The sequence below is a fragment of the Oncorhynchus masou genome, chromosome 13 (assembly GCF_036934945.1).
Source record: "Oncorhynchus masou masou isolate Uvic2021 chromosome 13, UVic_Omas_1.1, whole genome shotgun sequence".
Lineage (NCBI taxonomy): Eukaryota > Metazoa > Chordata > Actinopteri > Salmoniformes > Salmonidae > Oncorhynchus > Oncorhynchus masou.
In genome coordinates, this window is record NC_088224.1 from 45,504,069 (window position 1) to 45,525,917 (window position 21,849).

The 21,849-nt window shown below is 43.5% G+C and overlaps 1 protein-coding gene across 2 annotated transcripts in view; it reads right to left on the reverse strand.

Annotated features, from left to right (window-relative positions):
• Positions 1 to 21,849, reverse strand: part of LOC135552415 (regulation of nuclear pre-mRNA domain-containing protein 2-like) — a 98,436-nt gene that overhangs the window by 33,974 nt on the left and 42,613 nt on the right. For both annotated transcript variants that reach the window (XR_010457430.1, XM_064984012.1), the window contains exons 2-9: positions 8,264 to 8,393; positions 4,049 to 4,197; positions 3,811 to 3,863; positions 3,410 to 3,536; positions 2,929 to 3,104; positions 2,400 to 2,748; positions 2,034 to 2,264; positions 578 to 757 (exon numbers count right to left, since the gene is read on the reverse strand). Coding sequence is in view for 1 of the 2 variants with exons in the window: in XM_064984012.1 (XP_064840084.1) it covers positions 578 to 757; positions 2,034 to 2,264; positions 2,400 to 2,748; positions 2,929 to 3,104; positions 3,410 to 3,536; positions 3,811 to 3,863; positions 4,049 to 4,197; positions 8,264 to 8,393 (1,395 nt within the window). In the remaining variant the exon portion in view is untranslated. The remainder of the gene's footprint in view (positions 1 to 577; positions 758 to 2,033; positions 2,265 to 2,399; positions 2,749 to 2,928; positions 3,105 to 3,409; positions 3,537 to 3,810; positions 3,864 to 4,048; positions 4,198 to 8,263; positions 8,394 to 21,849) is intronic.

A 21,849-nucleotide genomic window follows, 5' to 3' on the forward strand; every position in this document is an offset into this window, starting at 1 on the left:
TGACCTGCCCAAGTTAAGCACTGAGTCTGCCACTGTTTTAGACTAAATTAGAATTGAGGTGATGCACACTTACTTGTATCCCATCTGCCACTTATTAAAAAAATAAAAAAATTCAAAACACATTTGCAAGCATCTTGTGTCCCACAGCGACCTGCTTTGTAACGCGATTCACTATGAAACATGACAGATGTGCCAGACAGATGCATACTCTAGTAGCAGCAGACTCTATAGTCTGCAGAGCATTACTAGTTTCCAGGCACATTTTTAGTTACTTAAGAAATACTGCACCAAACACCTTAGCTAGATGTATAGTTGTGTGATTAAAACCTCCTATGCAAAAAAGTCCAAATGTTTTACTGAGTTATTTCGTCTGACTGTTTTGAGGAAGTGGTAGGCTAGTTTGTTGCTACGGTGTCAAGAGCTACAAACATCAGTAACTGCCAGGGTATGATAACACACGCACATCAAACCACACCCTCAAGACTGAAATCATGTTTTTCTTCATGAGCAACAGAAAAACATGGGGGATCAATGAATTCAGTCGCTCTTTGACATTTGCTCTACCCCAGTTTCTCACCATGTCGCCCGCTGGCCTGCTCCTGGGTTTTAGACAGTGCACTGAGGAGTGCCTCGGGAGTCATGTCCACTTTGGATAAGACGCTGGCCAGAGGGCTGGCTACCTGGGGGGCTACTGGGGCAGGAGGGGTGGCCTTGGCTGGAGAGGAGGGGCAGACCAAAGAAGCACCTGGACTCACTCCTGGAGAGGGAGGAAAATACAGATTTTAATTTTAAAATTGGCCATTTATTATCCTCTCATGGGGTAGTGGAATATGTATTGTCGATGATCACCGTGACGGAACCTTGTTAATGACCAGCAGACTGAATAGTTGGTAAATGCTCTAAAAACTGGCTTCTCAGTTACACTGACTTCACAAGATGTTGTGATGTCAAATGCTGTTTAACAATGTAATAGAATGTTATGGTTGTCACAATCAACAGGATGTTTTGAGGATGTAACCGTAGCTAAAGGAACAATACTAAGCTACAAGTGACATAAGAATAACAGCGTCGATTCTGAATTGAACTGTGAATTGAATTATAATTCAATTATTGTATTACATTTTAATTGACCACACCCCACAGAAAACACAATTTGAATTAAAGGAAACTGAATTTAATTCAATGAAATTCAAATAGGTAACGGCTATTTATACTGAACACAAATATAAAAAACGCAACATGCAACAATTTCAAAGATTTTGCTGAGTTACAGTTCATATAAGAAAATCATTCAATTGAAATTCTTTAGGCCCTAATCTATGGATTTCACATGACTGGGCAGGGAGTGCAGACATGGGTGGGCCTGGGAGGGCATGGGCCCACCCACTGGGGAGCTAGGCCCAGCCAATGAGTATGAGTCTGGGATCTTTTATTTCAGCTCATTTGTGTTCAATGTAAATGGCTATTATTTAACTGTACATACATCACTATACATAATGTATGGTAGCCAATACTATGTTTAACACATGGATGAACCATTTCATTTTTAACTCATTCCCCTAAAACAATAATTTTGTAGGTTGTCTTCAATAATGTATATTTCACTTACATGTTATTAAATTATTTCCCCAGAAGGCATTATATCAAATCAAACACACCAGAACAACCTAACACATCATGACAAAAGCACACAAAAATACTGTTCGACATCTATGAGTTATAATCAAGGTAATATTTGAAATTGTATCTATTTTTTAAAGAATTAACTGACAGATGCTTTTGGTAAAATATTTGGAATGAGACTTTCACGTCATAGTTTAATTTACTTTAATAAAATTATACTTTTAATTCAAATTAAACAATTTTAATTAAAGGGTTGAATTGACCCCAACCTTGGACTGCAAAATCAGAATAACAGTGTTGATGATGTAATGGTGCTTATGATGTGCCATCAGAATAACTGTGCCGTTGATGCAATAGTGGCTGCCTGCATGTAGTGCCTTTATGATGTTACAATAACTGAAGTTTCTCACCTGGTTTCTTCATGACAGAGGTGATGCTGCTGAGGATAGAGCTAATTTTACCCAGGTCTACATTGGCGAGGTTGCCTGATAGGTTGGTTATAGGGGTCACTGGGATCATGAGAGCTGGGAAAGGTGTAGCCTGTGGGACAGGCTTTGCCTCTGTGGCCAGCGGCAGCTGTGTGACAACAGGCACAGGAATGGAGTCTGGAGATGGGACGGGACTTTCAACTTGCTCCTCAACTGTGAAAACAGAGGAAACAAGTTGCAATACAATCTAGTCTTATAGCTATAATGAGGCACATAAAAGTAATACATCCTGTCCCTTAACACCCTGCGCCCAATCCCTGCTCTGCATCACCTGCCATTCCCCCTCACCTATGATACCGACGCTCTCTGCCTCCTCCTCATCCGAGAGCTCCATGTCCTCCACATCGCGGTTGTCTGACTCCCCGACAGTGAAGCCCTGCTTTGGGGAGCCACCGGGGGAGGACAGGGGGCTGGGTGCTTCCCCCAGAGTGATTTCCGCCTCATCATCCATGGCCAGGCCATCCAAGTCAGATTCTGGGTCGGCCAGGCCACGGAAGGGGGACTCTGAGCCATTGGGGGACGGGGCGTCCATCGAGGGCGAGGGGAGGGGCGACTCATCCAGGTCTGGTAAGGTGGCCTTGAGGCTGTCCAGCTTACGCTTGAGGTGGGACACCCGGTTGGCAAACGTCTTGTAGGCCTTAAATATAAGTTGTTTTTTTAAACACTCAGACTCAAACACATGGCCAATTATTTTTTACAAATCTATGCAACTCAAGTCTTACTGCTAAAGCCCACCACTAAAACCAAAGAGAACCGCTTTCAACCTTTCACAACAGATGCAAAGGCATTACGGACACCATCTAGTTCAGCTACTCACATTGGCGACTATCTTGACCTCCTTATACTGCATCTCGTAGAAAATGTCTGCGTTGCCAAGAGCATTCAACAGAGGGGACCCTCCTTTGATCTGCCGGTCAAGGAAGGCCACAAACTCCTTTAGCTTCGCACTGCCATCCTCAAAGTCCTTGGAGTGCCTCTTTCCCCCTGCCTTATCTGAAGGGGTGGTTGATTTGGAGAGAGAAATAATAAAGACTTGGTCAGGCTAAAAACAAGCCTCATCTCCTCCTAGGTCAGAGGGGCCAGACAGGGGTCAAGGCCTTTTCTTTCTGAGTAGTAAGAGACGGCCTCGTGTCTTTTCCAGTTCCTGTGCCAATGCTCATTGACAATATTACAGGAGGACGTGGGCCCTGGTCAAAAGTTGCACTGTTTAGGGAATAAGGTGCAATTTGGGACACAGACAGGGCCAATGCTCATGGACGACTTTGCAGGAGGTTCTGTGTCAGCCTGAACCTTGTTACCTTTCAGTCTCTTGAGGTCCTTGGTGCTGCAGACGTCCACCCTCATGGCTGCCAGCTGTTTCTCCTTTAGCGCCACTTCCTCCACAGAGCTGTGGTACTTAGAGATATGATCGATGAATGCCTGGGGCTGCATGACAGGACACCGTCAGAGAGCCAAACCACAGGACATGGCAATAGTTAAGGTCAAGTTCAACTCAACATACTAACTTTGTAGTACAAGTATTTACTTGAAGTATTCTCATAGTTCTCATAGTACAGTAGTTACAGTTCATTTGGTATGATTTGGTATTTCTCGAGAGGATATGCAGTAAAAATTCTGAATATACAATTGAGATTTTTAAAAAAGAAGCCAAACAGAGCAGAACATAGAATATATCCTATAGTGGGTAGTGGACACTTACAACAAATTCAGCTACAATCTTAGATTGAAGAGCAGCTTTAGGGTTGACTGGAGCTGAAATTACATAACTTTGTCATGGACAGTTCTTAACATAACACACAAGCATTGAACAGAACAGCTAAAATGCCACACAATTAAAAGTGAAGTAAACAATAAACATGATGCCTCATTATCATGACATTTGTACAATTTCGAAAGACACTCTGCTGGTGGTACATGGTTAGAACTGATTCACTCACCTTTAGGTGTTTCTAAAGCAGCAGGTGACTCCTCTTTGACCAGACTGGCCCTCAGCTCAGCTATGAGCTCCTCTTTGTACACACTCCTCTCCTCCCAGATGGATAATATCCTGTCCACTGACTTCATCACCTTAGAGTCTCCCACATTACTGCAGGACAGGAGACAGAAAAGTTCATCACTGACATGGCAATGATGTGTAAAGTGATAGAGTAGCCCTGATGAGAAGATCAAACTCTCCTTATTTCAACCACAATGAGGTACCGGGTCGGAACGCCCTTTGCCTCCAGAACACCCCGATTTCTTCGGGTGTGGATTATACAAAGTGTCAGAAACATTCCACAGGGATGTTGGTCCATGCTGACATGATGACATCACGCAGTTGCTGCAGATTGAGAGAATGGCGATTGATGCCGTTTTACAGGCTCCTAACCAATTGTGGTATTTGTTTATAATTCATGTGCGGTTTTTTGCACCTTTTGTTTTACATTAACATACGGTGGCAAAAACATTATGACCGAAAAGAGCTTCTGGACATCAGAACAGCGATTACTGAACTCGAATTGGACGAAGATTTTTTCTTTAATGAATCGGAGCCTAAAGTTTTACGGTCCTAAGCAAACAAGAGAACGTACACCCAGAAGCGTCTCTCCTCGTGGCCGGGGCCTTTAATGCAGGAAAACTTACAACCATTTTACCTCATTTCTACCAGTATGTCACATGTGCAACAAGAGGGAAAATCATATTTTGTACACATGACTCTTCCGTGGTGCTGTAAAATTTGTGAATGTTGTCTCTTGTATAATACAGTGAATTCTATACATTAGTTTATACTGGAAGAAGAGTACAACTGTAATTGCATTAGTTATGCTCCAACATCCCATCAACCTTGTGACAACATCAGTTATTTTTTAAGTCTTGGTTCCAATAGAAAAATATATAATCTAAGAGATTGTCAGTAGGATATTCTCTCTGCAAGGTTTTGCATATCTTATCTATCATATGAACATCCTTTTCTGACTCAGATAAGACTTCCTCAACATTGTTCAAAATTGCTTTTTAATTATGTCACATGGAAATGTATTTCCTGTTACCAAGTCATTTACAGTTAATTTACAGACTCAGTCTTCCATGTGGCTAAATTTCTAGGTGTATTTTAAAAAGCTATCCAAGGATTGTTCCGTAGGGTCGTGTTCTTGTGATATTGGTTCTTGTAGAATACGTTTTATTTTCTTACATATTGTTATGGTGTTCTTAACTATGAAGTTGTTAATGTTCTTAGCTTTATCCTTTGGAAATAGACACATGAAAAAATTCTGGGGATGAGCATGCACATCTTCAATATGTACCCATTGTTCCTCTTTAGTGCATTTAACTATTCGTTCCAAGTAAAAGCCTTGGGTTGCAAGTAAAAGCCTTAGAATTCCAAGTCTGGAAGGTTAAAACCACCCTCAGACTTAGTAAAATGTAAAACCTTTTTATTCTATGAATTTTAGTTGCCCATAAAACGTTGGGAGCCATGCCATTCTGAAAATGTTTATTCTACTTGTAAGATTTATGGAAAGATTGTTCCATATAATTAGACCACATTAATTTTAAATCCTGAGATTTTTGTGTATTCTGAAAATATGTTTAGCAAAGGGGTATTGAGTTTTCAATATTGGTGAGGTATATCAGGAGATCATCTGCAAATGAGTTTAGTTTATATTCATGTTTACCAATACTGATACCTGTTACCTTTGGGTCCTGTCTAATTCTTTCTGCTATCGGTTCAATTACCAGTACAAACAGGAGAGGGAGATGGGACATCCCTGTCTTGTGCCCATTTCTAAAGAGATTATATCAGATAATGTATCATTTGTGTATATTTTTGTTTTAGGACATTTATATAATTATCTTAATTACATTTATTTTTTTCAGCCGGAAAGTTGAAAGCTTACAAAGTTTTTAATAGAAAAGGCCACTCAAGACGGCCAAAAACCTTTGACAACATTCATTATTGATAAATCTAGTTTTGTATTAAACTGAAACATATTCTTGCATTTCTTTTGTAAGTGTATTTTTAATAAACCCTGTTTGACTGACATGTATCAAGTTTGGTGAGTCTTTTTCCATTCTATTGCTTATAAGCTTATGAAGTCTATAATAAGCAGGGGACTCCAGATTTTCCTTGTTTTAATATAATTGAAATAACTGTTTGATACATGTAACTAGGAAGTACTGAATTGAGTGACGTGTTTTGCCATGTGTAAATAGGGGCGCTACTTTGTCCCAAAATGTTGAATAGAATTCTATGGGAATGCCATTCGTTCCTGGTGCTTTTCTCCATGTGAATACTTTAACACTATTTAATATTTATTTTTGGGTGATCTCTGTTTTTAGTGATTTTTTTTTTTGTCTGCTGATAATTGCTATAGGATCCATCCAACTGTTGTTTAATTCTGATTTATATACATCTTCATAGAAGCTTTTAAAATAGTCTTTATTAGCATTGTTGTTTCTAATTACTGCATTTGTATCTGTTTCTTATAACTGGTTTAGCATGTATTCATTTTGTGACAGCTGTAAGATATTTACCAGTTTTATTTGCCATTAAGTAGTATGCTTTATCTGAGTTTAACCTGTAGTTGTTGGCTCTCTTCAAAAGTAAAAGATCTCATACTTGCTTAAATTCAGAAATTGTATTTTCTTCTTTTATGTCCACATTTGTAATGTTAAAGGTTCTTTTTCGTTTAAATATTTAATACATCTTGGGTCCAGAAGTTCATTCTCCAAATTCTGGCGGTAAGTGTATTTCTATATAATTAAGCACGATACCGGAGAATTATACTATATCATACATTTTTATAATTCAGTAAATTGTTATTAAAATGTAGTCAATTCTTGAATAGATTTTCTTACTTTGAGAAAAAAATGAATTGTCTTTTGCAGTTGTGAATAGTAATCTCCAGGTGTCCTGTAAATTATTTGCTGAGATTACATTTTTCATCCTCTTGAAGGCTCCCTAAATTTGTCTTTTTTATTGCTATTACTATTTCATTGTCTATCAATTTTATCAAATGTATGATTGAGATCTGCTAAAATAATAGTTCCTGTCTGGATTTGATCCAATATAGTTTGAACTCTATCTAAAAACACCATATTTGCCCCCTGATGGGATACACAATGAAATCATTGTCAATTTTCCACCATGTAACAATGTACAATTTAATTTACACCACTTTACTTACTCATCCATTTTTCTTCATTCACACACACCTTATGCCTCCGCACACCCATTCATATGCACAGACATTCATATGCACAGACACATGCACCCACACACACAAACACATCCATAGAATAATTATTGACAAACATTCCTCTTTTATGTTGCATTTTCAGTGTCCATGTATCTCTTTTTTTTACCCCTATTTTCTCCCCAATTGGTAGTAGTTGCAGCGATGAGACAAGACTAACTCCCGTACAGACTCGGCAGAGGCGAAGGTCGAGAGCCATGCGTCCTCCGAAACACAACCCAACCCAACCTAGCCGCACTGCTTCTTGACACATTCAATCCGGAAGCCAGCCGCACCAATGTGTCGGAGGAAACACTGTACACCTGGCGACCTGGTCAGCGTGCACTGCGCCCATCCCGCCACAGGAGTCACTAGTGCACATTCAACCCGGAAGCCAGCTGCACCAATATGTCGGAGGAAACACCGTACACCTGGCGACCTGGTCAGCGTGCACTGCGCCCATCCCGCCACAGGCGTCGCTAGTGCGCGATGAGACAAGGATATCCCTGCCGGCCAAACCCGGACGAAGCTGGGCCAATTGTGCGTCACCCCATGGACCTCCCAGGTCGCGGTTGGCTGCCAAGTCGCGGCTGGGCTTGAACCCAGAATCTGTCATGGTACAGCTAGCACTGCCTTAGACCACTGCACCACCCGGGAGACCCTGTGTCCATGTATCTCATTGGCATCGGCTAATTATAGCAGGAATAGGATGCCATTTGGGACAGTCATTGACTCGTATGGTGAATAAACAAAAGTATTGTAGACGTTAGCTCTGACCCTGACCGTGTGGTTTACTCCAGGGTGAAGTTTCCCCATACATTCCCCATCTATGATCTGCTCACCCTCCACCAATCCTAAACGTAACCATTAGTGGGGGGAAATGCTAAACCGACCCATGATCAGCATCTAGAGGCCACAAACAGTGTGTGATTTACTCACTTGACCAGCTGGAAGGCCTCAGGGAGCACGTCGGCGAAGGCAGTACGGTAGACAATGGCATTTTTCCTCTTACAGTTCTGAATGACATCGTTGGCGAGGTAGAACAAATTGAGACGGTGAGAAGCCTCAGCTGCCAGGAGAAAGGAGCAGGAAAAAGGAGGGAGAGAGAGAATAGTTGAATTGAAATCTTAAGTGGTGGAACTGTACAAAAATTTACCATGCCAAGTGTTACACACACACATACTGTCATGTCTTGTTATGTCTGTTCCTGTCCTTTCTCTTGATTCTCTCTCTCTGCTGGTCTTTTTAGGTTACCTTCTCTGTCTCTCATTCCTCAGCTGTTCTACATCTGCCCTAACTAGCTCTTTCACTCTTCACACCTGTTCTCTCTTCCCCCTCTGATTAGGTCTCTATTTCTTTCTCTGTTCCTGCTACTTTCAGTGTCTGATTCTTGTTTGTGTTTTTTGATGCCAGAAGCAAGCTGTCGTCTCGTTTGCTTCCACCTTGTCCTGTCCTGTCGGAGTCTGCCTGGCTGAAGCATCCTGCACTATACTAACGTTCTTTTTGTTCCCCTGACAACGTTGGAAGAGGATTTATGCCATTCCTGTATTTTCATTAAAGAACTCTGTTTTCTGTTAAAACCGCTTTTGGGTCTTCACTCAAGTTCATAACAGAAGAATCAGACCAAGAATGGACCCAGCGGCTCCGGACCCTTTTCACTCCGCCGTCGAGATCCAGGGAGCGATGCTAGGCAGACATGAGGAGGAATTGTCTGCTGCTCAACATGCCGTTGAGACCCTGGCCGTCCAAGTCTCCGACCTCACAAGACAGGTTCACCAACTCCACCTCGATCCACCGCCCACTTCCAGGGTTTCCGAGTCTCCGGAGCCCAGGATCAACAACCCGCCGTGTTACTCTGGGGAGCCCACTGAGTGCCGCTCATTCCTCACTCAGTGTGATGTGGTGTTCTCTCTCCAGCCCAACACCTACTCCAGGAGCGCAGCCCGCATCGCCTACGTCATTTCTCTCCTTACCGGACGGGCGCGTGAGTGGGGCACGGCAGTCTGGGAGGCGAGGGCTGAGTGTATTAACCAGTATCAGAACTTTAAGGAGGAGATGATACGGGTTTTTGACCGTTCTGTTTTTGGCGAGGAGGCTTCCAGGGCCCTGTCTTCCCTATGTCAGGGGAATAGATCCATAACGGATTATTCTATTGTGTTTCGCACTCTCGCTGCCTCTAGTGACTGGAACGAGCCGGCTTTGCTCGCTCGTTTTCTGGAGGGTCTCCACGTCGAGGTTAAGGATGAGATCCTCTCCCGGGAGGTTCCTTCCAGTCTGGACTCCTTAATAGCTCTCGCTATTCGCATAGAGCGACGGTTTGATCTTCGTCGCCGAGCTCGTGGAAAGGAGCTCACGTTCTCCGTTGCTCCCCTCTCCACATCACTGCCACCTGCCGCTTCACTGCCACCCTCCTCCGCCGGCTCGGATGCTGAGCCTATGCAGCTGGGGGGGTATTCGCATCTCGGCCAAGGAGAGGGAACGGAGAATCACCAATCGCCTCTGTCTCTACTGCGGCTCCGCTGGTCATTTTGTCACCTCATGTCCAGTAAAAGCCAGAGCTCATCAGTAAGAGGAGGGCTACTGGTGAGCGCAACTACTCAGGCCTCTCCTTCTGGATCACGCAATACCTTTCCGGTCCATCTCCGCTGGCCCGGTTCATCTGCTTCCTGCAGTGCCTTGATAGACTCTGGGGCGGAGGGCTGTTTTATGGACGAGACCTGGGCTCGGGAACATGATATTCCTCTCAGACAGTTAGGGAGCCCAGGGCCTTGTTCGCTTTAGATGGTAGTTCTCTCCCCAAGATTCAGCGTGAGACGCTGCCTTTAACCCTCACTGTCTCTGGTAATCATAGCGAAACCATTTCTTTTTTAATTTTTCGTTCACCTTTTACACCTGTTGTTTTGGGTCATCCCTGGCTAGTGCGCCATAACCCTTCTATTAATTGGTCTAGTAATACTATCCTATCCTGGAATGTTTCTTGTCATGTAACCTGTTTAATGTCTGCTATCCCTCCTGTTTCCTCTGTCTCTTCTTCACAGGAGGAGCCTGGCGATTTGACAGGGGTGCCGGAGGAGTATCACGATCTGCGCACGGTGTTCAGTCGTTCCAAGGCCACTTCTCTCCCTCCACACCGGTCGTATGACTGTAGTATTGATCTCCTTCCGGGAACTACTCCCCCGGGGTAGATTATATTCTCTGTCGGCTCCCGAACGTAAGGCTCTCGAGGATTATTTGTCGGTTTCGCTCGACGCCGGTACCATAGTCTCCTCCTCCTCCCCCGCCGGAGCGGGATTTTTTTTTGTTCAGAAGAAGGACGGGTCCCTGCGCCCATGCGTGGATTATCGAGGGCTGAATGACATAACAGTTAAGAATCGTTATCCGCTTCCTCTTATGTCTTCAGCCTTCGAGATCCTGCAGGGAGCCAGGTTTTTCACCAAATTGGACCTTCGTAACGCCTACCATCTCGTGCGCATCAGGGAGGGGGACGAGTGGAAGACGGCGTTTAACACTCCGTTAGGGCACTTTGAATACCGGGTTCTTCCTTTCGGCCTCGTTAACGCTCCAGCTGTCTTTCAGGCACTAGTTAACGACGTCCTGAGAGACATGCTGAACATTTTTGTTTTCGTTTACATGGACGATATCCTGATTTTTTTCACCGTCTCTCTCGATTCATGTTCAGCACGTGCGACGCGTCCTCCAGCGCCTTTTGGAGAACTGTCTTTATGTGAAGGCTGAGAAGTGCACTTTTCATGCCTCCTCTGTCCCTTTTCTCGGTTCCGTTATTTCCGCTGAGGGCATTAAGATGGATCCCGCTAAGGTCCAGGCTGTCATTGATTGGCCCGTTCCTAAGTCACGCGTCGAGCTGCAGCGCTTTCTGGGCTTCGCTAATTTCTACCGTCGTTTCATCCGTAATTTCGGTCAGGTGGCAGCTCCTCTCACAGCCCTTACTTCTGTTAAGACGTGCTTTAAGTGGTCCGTTTCCGCCCAGGGAGCTTTTGATCTTCTTAAGAATCGTTTTACATCCGCACCTATTCTTGTTACACCTGACATCTCTAGACAGTTTGTTGTTGAGGTTGACGCGTCAGAGGTGGGCGTGGGAGCCATTCTTTCTCAGCGCTCTCTCTCTGACGGCAAGGTCCATCCTTGCGCGTTTTTCTCTCATCGCTTATCGCCGTCAGAACGTAACTATGATGTTGGTAATCGCGAACTGCTCGCCATCCGCTTAGCCCTAGGCGAATGGCGACAGTGGTTGGAGGGGGCGACCGTTCCTTTTGTCGTTTGGACTGACCATAGGAACCTTGAGTACATCCGTTCAGCCAAACGACTTAATGCGCGTCAGGCTCGTTGGGCTCTGTTTTTCGCTCGTTTCGAGTTTGTTATTTCTTATCGTCCGGGCTCAAAAAACACCAAACCTGATGCTTTATCTCGTCTCTTCAGTTCTTCTGAGGTCTCCACCGACCCCGATGGGATTCTCCCTGAGGGGCGTGTTGTCGGGTTGACTGTCTGGGGAATTGAGAGGCAGGTAAAGCAAGCACTCGCTCACACTCCGTCGCCGCGAGCTTGTCCTAGGAACCTTCTGTTCGTTCCCGTTCCTACTCGTCCGGCCGTTCTTCAGTGGGCCCACTCTGCCAAGTTAGCCGGCCACCCCGGCGTTCGGGTACGCTCGCTTCCATTCGCCAGCGTTTCTGGTGGCCCACTCGGGAACGTGACGCGCGTCGATTTGTCGCCGCTTGTTCGGTCTGCGCGCAGACTAAATCTGGGAACTCTCCTCCTGCCGGCCGTCTCAGACCGCTTCCCATTCCCTCTCGACCGTGGTCTCACATCGCTTTAGATTTTATCACCGGACTGCCTTCATCAGCGGGGAAGACAGTTATTCTTACGGTTGTCGATAGATTCTCTAAGGCGGCTCATTTCATTCCTCTCGATAAGCTCCCTTCTGCTAAGGAGACGGCTCAGATCATTATCGAGAATGTTTTCCGAATTCATGGCCTTCCGTCTGACGTCGTTTCCGACAGAGGTCCGCAGTTCACGTCTCAATTTTGGAGGGAGTTTTGCCGTTTGATTGGGGCTTCCGTCAGTCTCTCGTCCGGCTTTCATCCCCAGTCTAACGGTCAAGCCGAACGGGCCAATCAGACTGTTGGTCGCATTTTACGCAGTCTTTCTTTTCGTAACCCTGCGTCTTGGTCAGAACAGCTCCCCTGGGCAGAGTACGCCCACAACTCGCTTCCCTCGTCTGCTACCGGTCTATCCCCTTTTCAGTGTAGCCTCGGGTACCAGCCTCCGCTGTTCTCATCTCAGCTCGCCGAGTCCTGCGTCCCCTCCGCTCAGGCTTTTGTCCAGCGTTGCGAGCGCACCTGGAAGGGGTCAGGTCGGCACTTTGCCGTAATAGGGCGCAGACTGTGAGGGCCGCTAATAAGCGTAGGACCAAGAGTCCTAGATATTGTTGCGGTCAGAGAGTATGGCTCTCCACTCAGAACCTTCCCCTTAAGACAGCTTCTCGCAAGTTGGCCCCGCGGTTCATTGGTCCGTTCCGTATTTCCCAGGTCATTAATCCTGTCGCAGTGCGACTTCTTCTCCCGCGCTATCTTCGTCGCGTTCACCCGGTCTTCCATGTCTCCTGTGTTAAGCCTGTTCTTCGCGCCCCCGCTCGTCCCTCCCCCCCCCCCATCCTTGTCGAGGGCGCACCCATCTACAGGGTTCGTAAGATTTTGGACATGCGCCCTCGGGGCCGTGGTCATCAGTACCTAGTGGATTGGGAGGGGTACGGTCCTGAGGAGAGGAGTTGGGTTCCCTCTCGGGACGTGCTGGACCGTTCGCTGATCGATGATTTCCTCCGTTGCCGCCAGGTTTCCTCCTCGAGTGCGCCAGGAGGCGCTCGGTGAGTGGGGGGGGGGTACTGTCATGTCTTGTTATGTCTGTTCCTGTCCTTTCTCTTGATTCTCTCTCTCTGCTGGTCTTTTTAGGTTACCTTATCTGTCTCTCATTCCTCAGCTGTTCTACATCTGCCCTAACTAGCTCTTTCACTCTTCACACCTGTTCTCTCTTCCCCCTCTGATTAGGTCTCTATTTCTTTCTCTGTTCCTGCTACTTTCAGTGTCTGATTCTTGTTTGTGTTTTTTGATGCCAGAAGCAAGCTGTCGTCTCGTTTGCTTCCACCTTGTCCTGTCCTGTCGGAGTCTGCCTGGCTGAAGCATCCTGCACTATACTAACGTTCTTTTTGTTCCATTGACTACGTTGGAAGAGGATTTATGCCATTCCTGTTTTTTCATAAAAGAACTCTGTTTTCTGTTAAAACCGCTTTTGGGTCTTCACTCAAGTACATAACACATACCATACAACATCCTATTTGTCTTGCCTTTCAGTACCCGACACTGACACTACTACATTACATTAGGCTTATATCGGTAACTGCCAAAATAAAAGGTAACACCAGTGTCTTAATAGGGCGTTGCGCCACCACGAGCCACCATAACAGCTTTAATGAGTCTTGTCCTAGATTCAACAAGTGTCTGGAACTCTATTGGAGGGATGCGACACCATTCTTTCACAATCAATTTTATAATTTGGTGTTTTGTTGATAGTGATGGAAAACACTGTCTCAGCCACCACTCCTGAATCTTCCGTAAGTGTTCAATTGTGTTGAGCTCCAGTGACAGACAGCCATGGCATATGGTTTACATTGTTTTCATGCGCATCAAATCATTCAGTGACCACTCATGCCCTGTGGATGAGGGAATTGTCATCCTGGAAGAGACCACTCCCATCAGGAGAGAAATGCTTCACCATAGGTTGCGTATTTATTGGTGTTTACCTTGCCCTCTAAGGCGTTGACTGGACCTAAACCATGGACCCCACCTGCTTTCAATATATTTTGTATCCCTCATTTACTCAAGTGTTTGCTTTATTTTGGTAGTTACCTGTACATTGCCTTCTCGTAACCTAAGGCTAACTTGCCTGCATTTCATACAAACTAGGCTACTCTTCATCCTGTCCTGCACTGATTGAAACCATGTTTTGGGTGGTTTAACAGATGCAGGCCGAAAGCCTTGCACCGGGTCCTAGATACCCTGGCCTAGAGCCTGGGCTGTTCCACTTTCAAAGGCTGTGACACAAAGCTTTACGCAAGGCCAAGTAGGCTCTACATTTAAAAATGATATATTTTCCCTTATTTTCCCTGCTTTCCCCTCGTTGTCAAACTAACCCCAACCTCTCAATACCTTTAGCAGGTGATGACGGCATCATTGTCAACGATACTGTTATGGTTCTATATAATACCAAGACAAAGCACTGCAAATACCAAACAAATCCAAACCAAATTTGATTTACAAAAGAACCAAGATTACATTTATCCGAGGGTCCCATTAGCTTTCAAATATCTACAAGCCATCTCCCCAAAAATTTGGTTTCAAAGATTTCACCTGCGTTCTAAACAAAGCAGCATTTAATAGGCTACCATGATATTTAGCCACGCTATTATTCAAATCAGACTCCCAAAGCGGTTGAACAACTACAGTTAGCTTTAAAAGTATTGGGACAGTGATCCATTTTTTTATGTATTGGCTCTGTACTCCAGCACTTTGGATATGAAATGATACAATGTAAATATGAATAGAATATGTTTCTAAACACTTTTACATTAATGGGGATGCTACCATGATTACGGATAATCCTGAATGAATCCTGAATATTGATGAGTGAGAAAGTTACAATAACAAGTGAGGTTAACATTTGGGGGGGCTGACATGGTGATTTCTACCATAGAGACCATTGGACGGGCTACCTAAGCGTTTTTTCGGGACACCAAAGTCCAAACTAAAAACAATATTTAAAAAAAATTGGGATGAAAAAATGCTTTCAGTTAAACATAAATGACTACAACCAAATATAAAGTATTTGGTAAAAAAATATAATGGACCTACAGTGCCTTCAGACAGTATTCATATCCCTGGACTTTCTCCAAATTTTGTTCCATTACAGCCTGAATTTGAAATAGATTACATTTAGACATTGTCGTCACTGGCCTACACACAATACCCCATTAATGTCAAAGTGGAATGATGTTGTTCAACATTTTTTTCAAATTAATACAAAATTAACAGTTGAAATGTCTTGGGTCAATAAGTATTCAACACCCTTTGTTATGGCAAGCCTAAATAAATTCAGGGGTAACAATGTGCTTAACAAGTCATATAATAAGTTGCATGACCTCTGTGTGCAATAATAGGGTTTAACATAATTTTTTAATTACTACCTTATCTCTGTACCCCAAACATACAATTAGCTGTAAGTTCCCTGAGTCGATGAGTACATTTCAAACACAGATTCAACCACAAAGACCAACCAGGGAGGTTTTCCAATGCCTCGCAAAGAAGGGCACCTATTTGCAGATGGGTAAAAAAAAAGACATTGAATATCCCTTTGAGCACGCTTAAGTTATTAATTACAATTTGGATGGTGTATCAATGAACCCAGTCACAAGGAGACAGGCGACCTTCCTAACGGAGTTGCCGGAGAAGAAGGAATTCACCATGAGGCCAATAGTGACTTTAAAACAGAGTTCAATGGCTGTGATAGGAGAAAACTGAGAATGGATCAACAACATTCTAGTTAATCCACAATACTAGCCTAATTGACAGAGTAAAAAGGAGGACTGTACAGGATACAAATATTCCAGAGCATGCATCCTGTTTGCAACAAGCACTAAAGTTCTACTGCAAAAAAATGTGATAAAGCAATTAACCCCTGAATACAAAGTGTTATGTTTGGGGCAAATCCAATCCAACATATTACTGAGTACCACGCTCCATAATTTCAAGCATAGTGGTGGCTGCATCATGTTATGGGTATGTTAAGGAGTTTTCCTTGACAAAAAAGAAACACAATGGCGCTAAGCACAGGCAAAATCCTAGACCAAAACCTGGTTCAGTCTGCTTTCCACCAGACACTGGGAGATTAATTCACCTTGCAGCAGGACAATAACCTAAAACAAAAGGCCAAATCTACACTGGAGTTGCTTACGAAAAAGACAGTTAACGTTCCTGAGTGGCCTAGTTACAGTTTTGACTTAAATCTACATGTAAATCTATGGCAAGACCTGAAAAAAAAACATGTTTTCACTTTGTCATTATGGGGTAATGTGTGTAGATGGGTGAGAGGAAAACATATATTTAATACATGTTTAATTCAGGCTGTAACAACAAAATGTGGAATGAGTCAAGGCAATGTTTCCTCTGCATTCATTTAAGTGTGGCGATGCGCAACGGCAGACAATCATTGCTGCCACACAAAAAAAAGCATCCTATTTCTTCAAAACATAGTTTTAATAAAGTTCTGTAACGAGCACATTCGCTTTTAATGGTAAATATATAATCTGTCTGGGTTCAACACAGCTCTGTGAGCTGTGGCAGGCAGCCTGCAACTCAAGAAACACAGTGTGCCAGTGACCAGTGCTCGATACAGACGCTCTGCGGCGTGAAACACAATTCAATTGAATCGCTTCAGAATGCACCTACATGAGAAACGGCACGCCAGGGACGAGCAGGCAATACAGAAGCCCTACAGAGCATAACACAATTCACATGAATCACCTGAGCGCTTCTGCCTGAGAAACTGCAAGAAAGGTACGTTGGCAAATTAATGTTAGTCAAACAAGCTAACTAGTTAACTACATAAGTGGGCTTTAACCTAAAACTCCACTAACATCATTTAGATCTATAATGTTGCTTCCACAATTGGAACAGCAATTAGCCATCCAATATCCATAAGTATTTTTTTATTTCACCTTTATTTAACCAGGTAGGCCAGTTGAGAACAAGTTCTCATTTACAACTGCAACCTGGCCAAGATAAAGTAAAACAACACAGAGTTACAAACGTACAGTCAATAACACAATAGAAAATAAAAATAGAAAAATCTATGTACAGTGTGTGCAAATGTAGAAGAGTAGGGAGGTAGGCAATAAATAGGCCATAGGTACAAAATAATTACAATTTAGCATTAATAGTGGAGTGATAGATGCGCAGATGATTATGTGATTATATGATTAAATTAACACTTATTTTAACTTAATATAATACATCAATGAAATCAATTTAGCCTCAAATAAATAACAAAACATGTTCAATTTGGTTTAAATAATGCAAAAACAAAGTGTTGGAAAAGAAAGTAAATGTGCAATATGTGCCATGTAAGAAAGCTAACGTTTTTAGTTCCTTGCTCAGAACATGAGAACATACGAAAGCTGGTGGATCCTTTTAGCATGAGTCTTCAGTATTCCCAGGTAAGAAGTTTTAGGTTGTAGTTATTATAGGAATTATAGAACTATTTCTCTCTATACCATTTGTATTTCATATACCTTTGACTATTGGATGTTCTTATAGGCACTATAGTATTGCCAGTGAAACAGTATAGCTTCCGTCCCTCTCCTCGCCCCTAACTGGGCTCGAACCAGGAACTCATCAACAACAGCCACCCTCGAAGCAGCGTTACCCATGCAGAGCAAGTGAATAATTACCCCAAGTCTCAGAGCGAGTGACGTTTGAAACGCTATTAGCGCGCACCCCGCTAACTAGCTAGCCATTTCACATTGGTTACACCAGCCTAATCTTGGGAGTTGATGGACTTGAAGTCATAAACAGCGCAATGCTTGAAGCACAGCAAAGAGCTGCTGGCAAAACGCACTAAAGTGCTGTTTAACCTTTTTGAGATAGGGGGCAGCATTTTCACTTTTGGATGAATAGCGTGCCCAGAGTGAAAGGCCTCCTACTCTGTCCCAGATGCTAATATATGCATATTATTAGTATTAGATAGAAAACACTCTGTGGAGTTTCTAAAACTGTTTGAATGATGTCTGTGAGTATAACAGAACTAATATGGCAGGCGAAAACCTGAGACAAATCCAACCAGGAAGTGGGAAATCTGAGGTTTGTAGTTTTTCAACTCCCCCCATTGAAGATACAAGGTGATACTAGTTATGTTTCACTTCCCAAGGCTTCCACTAGACGTCAACAGTATTTAGAACCTGTTTTGAGGATTCAACTCCAAAGGAGGGGCTCAAAAGAGCGCTTTGAGTGACTGGTCTGGCGCGCTCACGTGAAAGGTAGCTACGTTCCACTTCATTTGTACAGACAAAGGAATCGTCCGGTTGGAACATTAATGAAGTTTTATGTTAAAAACATCCTAAAGATTGATTCCATACTTAGGTCGACATGTTTCTGCGGGCTGTAACGGAACTTTTTGGACTTTTCGACAGACGTTCGGTGCGACCTGAACGTGCTTTTGGATTTGTTGACCAAACGCCCTAACAAAAGAAGATATTTGGACATAACTGATGGACATTATCGAACAAATCAAAACATTTATGGTGGAACTGGGATTCCTGGGAGTGCATTCTGATGAAGATCCTCAAAGGTAAGTGAATATTTAAAATGCTATTTCTGAGTAATGTTGACTACCCAATATGTCAGGTATCTTTTTTGCTGCTTTGTTGTCTAAAGGCTGTACTCAGATTATTGCATGGTTTGCTTTCTCCGTAAAGTTTTTTTGAAATCTGACACAGCAGTTGCATAAATCCTGTTAGAGATCGGGCTACTTTTTTCAACATTCTGTTAAAAATCGCACAACATTTCAACGTCCTGCTACTCATGCCAGGAATATAGTATATGCATATGATTAGTACGTGTGCATAGAAAACACTCTGAAGTTTCTAAAACTGGTTAAATTATGTCTGTGACTATAACAGAACGTGTTTCGTGGTCAAAATCGCAAGGAAACCTGATCACAAAATCGACGAAGAAAAAATCAATCCGCCAGTCTCTGTATTGTCTATTGCATACCTTAAGGGAACATTTCGACAATCACCGTATAGTTAGTGAGAAAGTTCCTATTGGAACTGTACGGTCCCTTACTAGACGTCCGAAAACATTTTAGAAATTCGGGGACGGCGTCGGGCCGAGCGGTAGGGCCAGACCTACCGGGAAGTCATCAAATGAACTTTGTCGGACATTCGGTTTTCGTTTAATAAAATAAACAAATTTTAGCCCATTTTTGCGCAATGCCGAAATATCCCACAAGAGGGCATAAGCAATCATATTGCTATTGGACAAAACATCACGAATCACGACGTGCCATATCTCGGAAACCGAAAATATTTCGAAGCCGAAACTTGGTGGGCGTAGGTTTGGCATTATGGGAAGATGGCCCCGAACAAGATGGCGTCTAGGCCTCAACGGTTTTTGAGTTATGGCCATATTTCTGGGATTAAAGGTCCAAAATGAAAATAGAGAAAAGATTTTTTCACTTCACGTCAAAGTCAAGGAGCCTCCGGTGTCAATAAAAAAAAAAATCGGCCATTTATCTATCGTCATTTACGAGAAATCGTACGTTGACCAGATCGTGATGTTCAGATATAGGTGTTTTTTTTTTCAACGGTTACATATCCAGTTGCAGGGTGTTCATACGAGTATTTTTAAAATGTGCTGCGGAGCTCTGCGACATTTCTGTGATTTTCTATGATTTTCTGAAATAACACACACTCACTAAACCCTCCGTAAATAACTCAGTTCTTAACGTAAAGACTTAAAACTCAGGATTCTGTAAAGGCATACCCCAATGAGGATATGAGTTTATTTATAGCTTCCTGTGCCAACCGGAAGTGCCATAATTGGTGTCTCAGGGGCTGTTTGGAAGGGTTAAAAAAATCAGATCTGTCCAAAACTTCATATGTGTGATTAGACAACCCCCATGAACTGTAAATCAGTCATTTTTCCCAACAGATGTCAAAGAAAAGCTCTCACACACACACACACAGCAAGGATGGAGTGACAAAGCGTGGTGTTTAAAGACACAGAGAGCAGGCAATGGCATAAACATAATCCCAAGGCAGGGCCGAGTCCAACGAGGTGCCCCGCTTGACCGTAGCTCACTCGGTCTGAGCGCAGCGACCATGAGAAAAATAGGCCCACAATGAAGCCTGCACCACAATGTCATTTGATTTTGGGTGACAGCGGCGGAACCGTTAGGTTTAGAAGGACAATTCAAACACAGGACTGTTCCTAAGGTCCTCCCGATCTGTGCAAGCCTAACCTTGACTGTGTGGCATTAACCTTTCACAGTTAAAAGAAGGTGTTTACAAAAAAACAGTGTGCATTGACTTCTCTCCCCATAGGAATACATTGCCTGCTCCCTAAATACAACCTGGGGTCTTTATGGGTTATGAATGCTGTATGAACCTGTCTTCTATGACATTCCATCAGACCACTATGAGGTCTACCTGTGTCGATTCTAAGCTTCCTGGAGCAACCGGAAGTGGTTAGATTGACCCAAAAGGTATTTGGATGTACATCACCTCGAAAGGTGCCGAGGCCTCTGCATTTTTCAACCCTGTGTAGATCAGTCAATTCTCAACTTAAAGACTTAAAACTCAGGATTCCCTAGGTTTCTATGTCAGTCAAGACATGTGTGTATTTATAGCTTCCTGTGCCAACCGGAAGTGCCATAATTGGTGACTCAGGGGCTGTTTGGAAGGGTTAAAAAATCAGATCTGTCCAAAACTTCATATGTGTGATTAGACAACCCCCATGAACTGTAAATCAGTCATTTTTCCCAACAGATGTCAAAGAAAAGCTCTCACACACACACACAGCAAGGATGGAGTGACAAAGCGTGGTGTTTAAAGACACAGAGAGCAGGCAATGGCATAAACATAATCCCAAGGCCGTGCCGAGTCCAACGAGGTGCCCCGCTTGACCGTAGCTCGCTCGGTCTGAGCGCAGCGACCATGAGAAAAATAGGCCCACAATGAAGCCTGCACCACAATGTTATTTGATTTTGGGTGACAGCGGCGGAACCGTTAGGTTTAGAAGGACAATTCAAACACAGGACTGTTCCTAAAGTCCTCCTGATCTGTGCAAGCCTAACCTTGACTGTGTGGCATTAACCTTTCACAGTTAAAAGAAGGTGTTTACAAAAAAACAGTGTGCATTGACTTCTCTCCCCATAGGAATACATTGCCTGCTCCCCTAAATACAACCTGGGGTCTTTATGGGTTATGAATGCTGTATGAACCTGTCTTCTATGACATTCCATCAGACCACTATGAGGTCTACCTGTGTCGATTCTAAGCTTCCTGGAGCAATCGGAAGTGGTTAAATTGACCCAAAAGGTATTTGGATGTACATCACCTCGAAAGGTGCCGAGGCCTCTGCATTATTCAACCCTGTGTAGATCAGTCAATTCTCAACTTAAAGACTTAAAACTCAGGATTCCCTAGGTTTCTATGTCAGTCAAGACATGTGTGTATTTATAGCTTCCTGTGCCAACCGGAAGTGCCATAATTGGTGTCTCAGGGGCTGTTTGGAAGGGTTAAAAAATCAGATCTGTCCAAAACTTCATATGTGTGATTAGACAACCCCCATGAACTGTAAATCAGTCATTTTTCCCATAAAAATTCAAAGGAAAAATAAATCACACAGATACACAACTTGGATGGAGGGACGTATTGGGGTGTGTAGAGACTGACAGTGCCT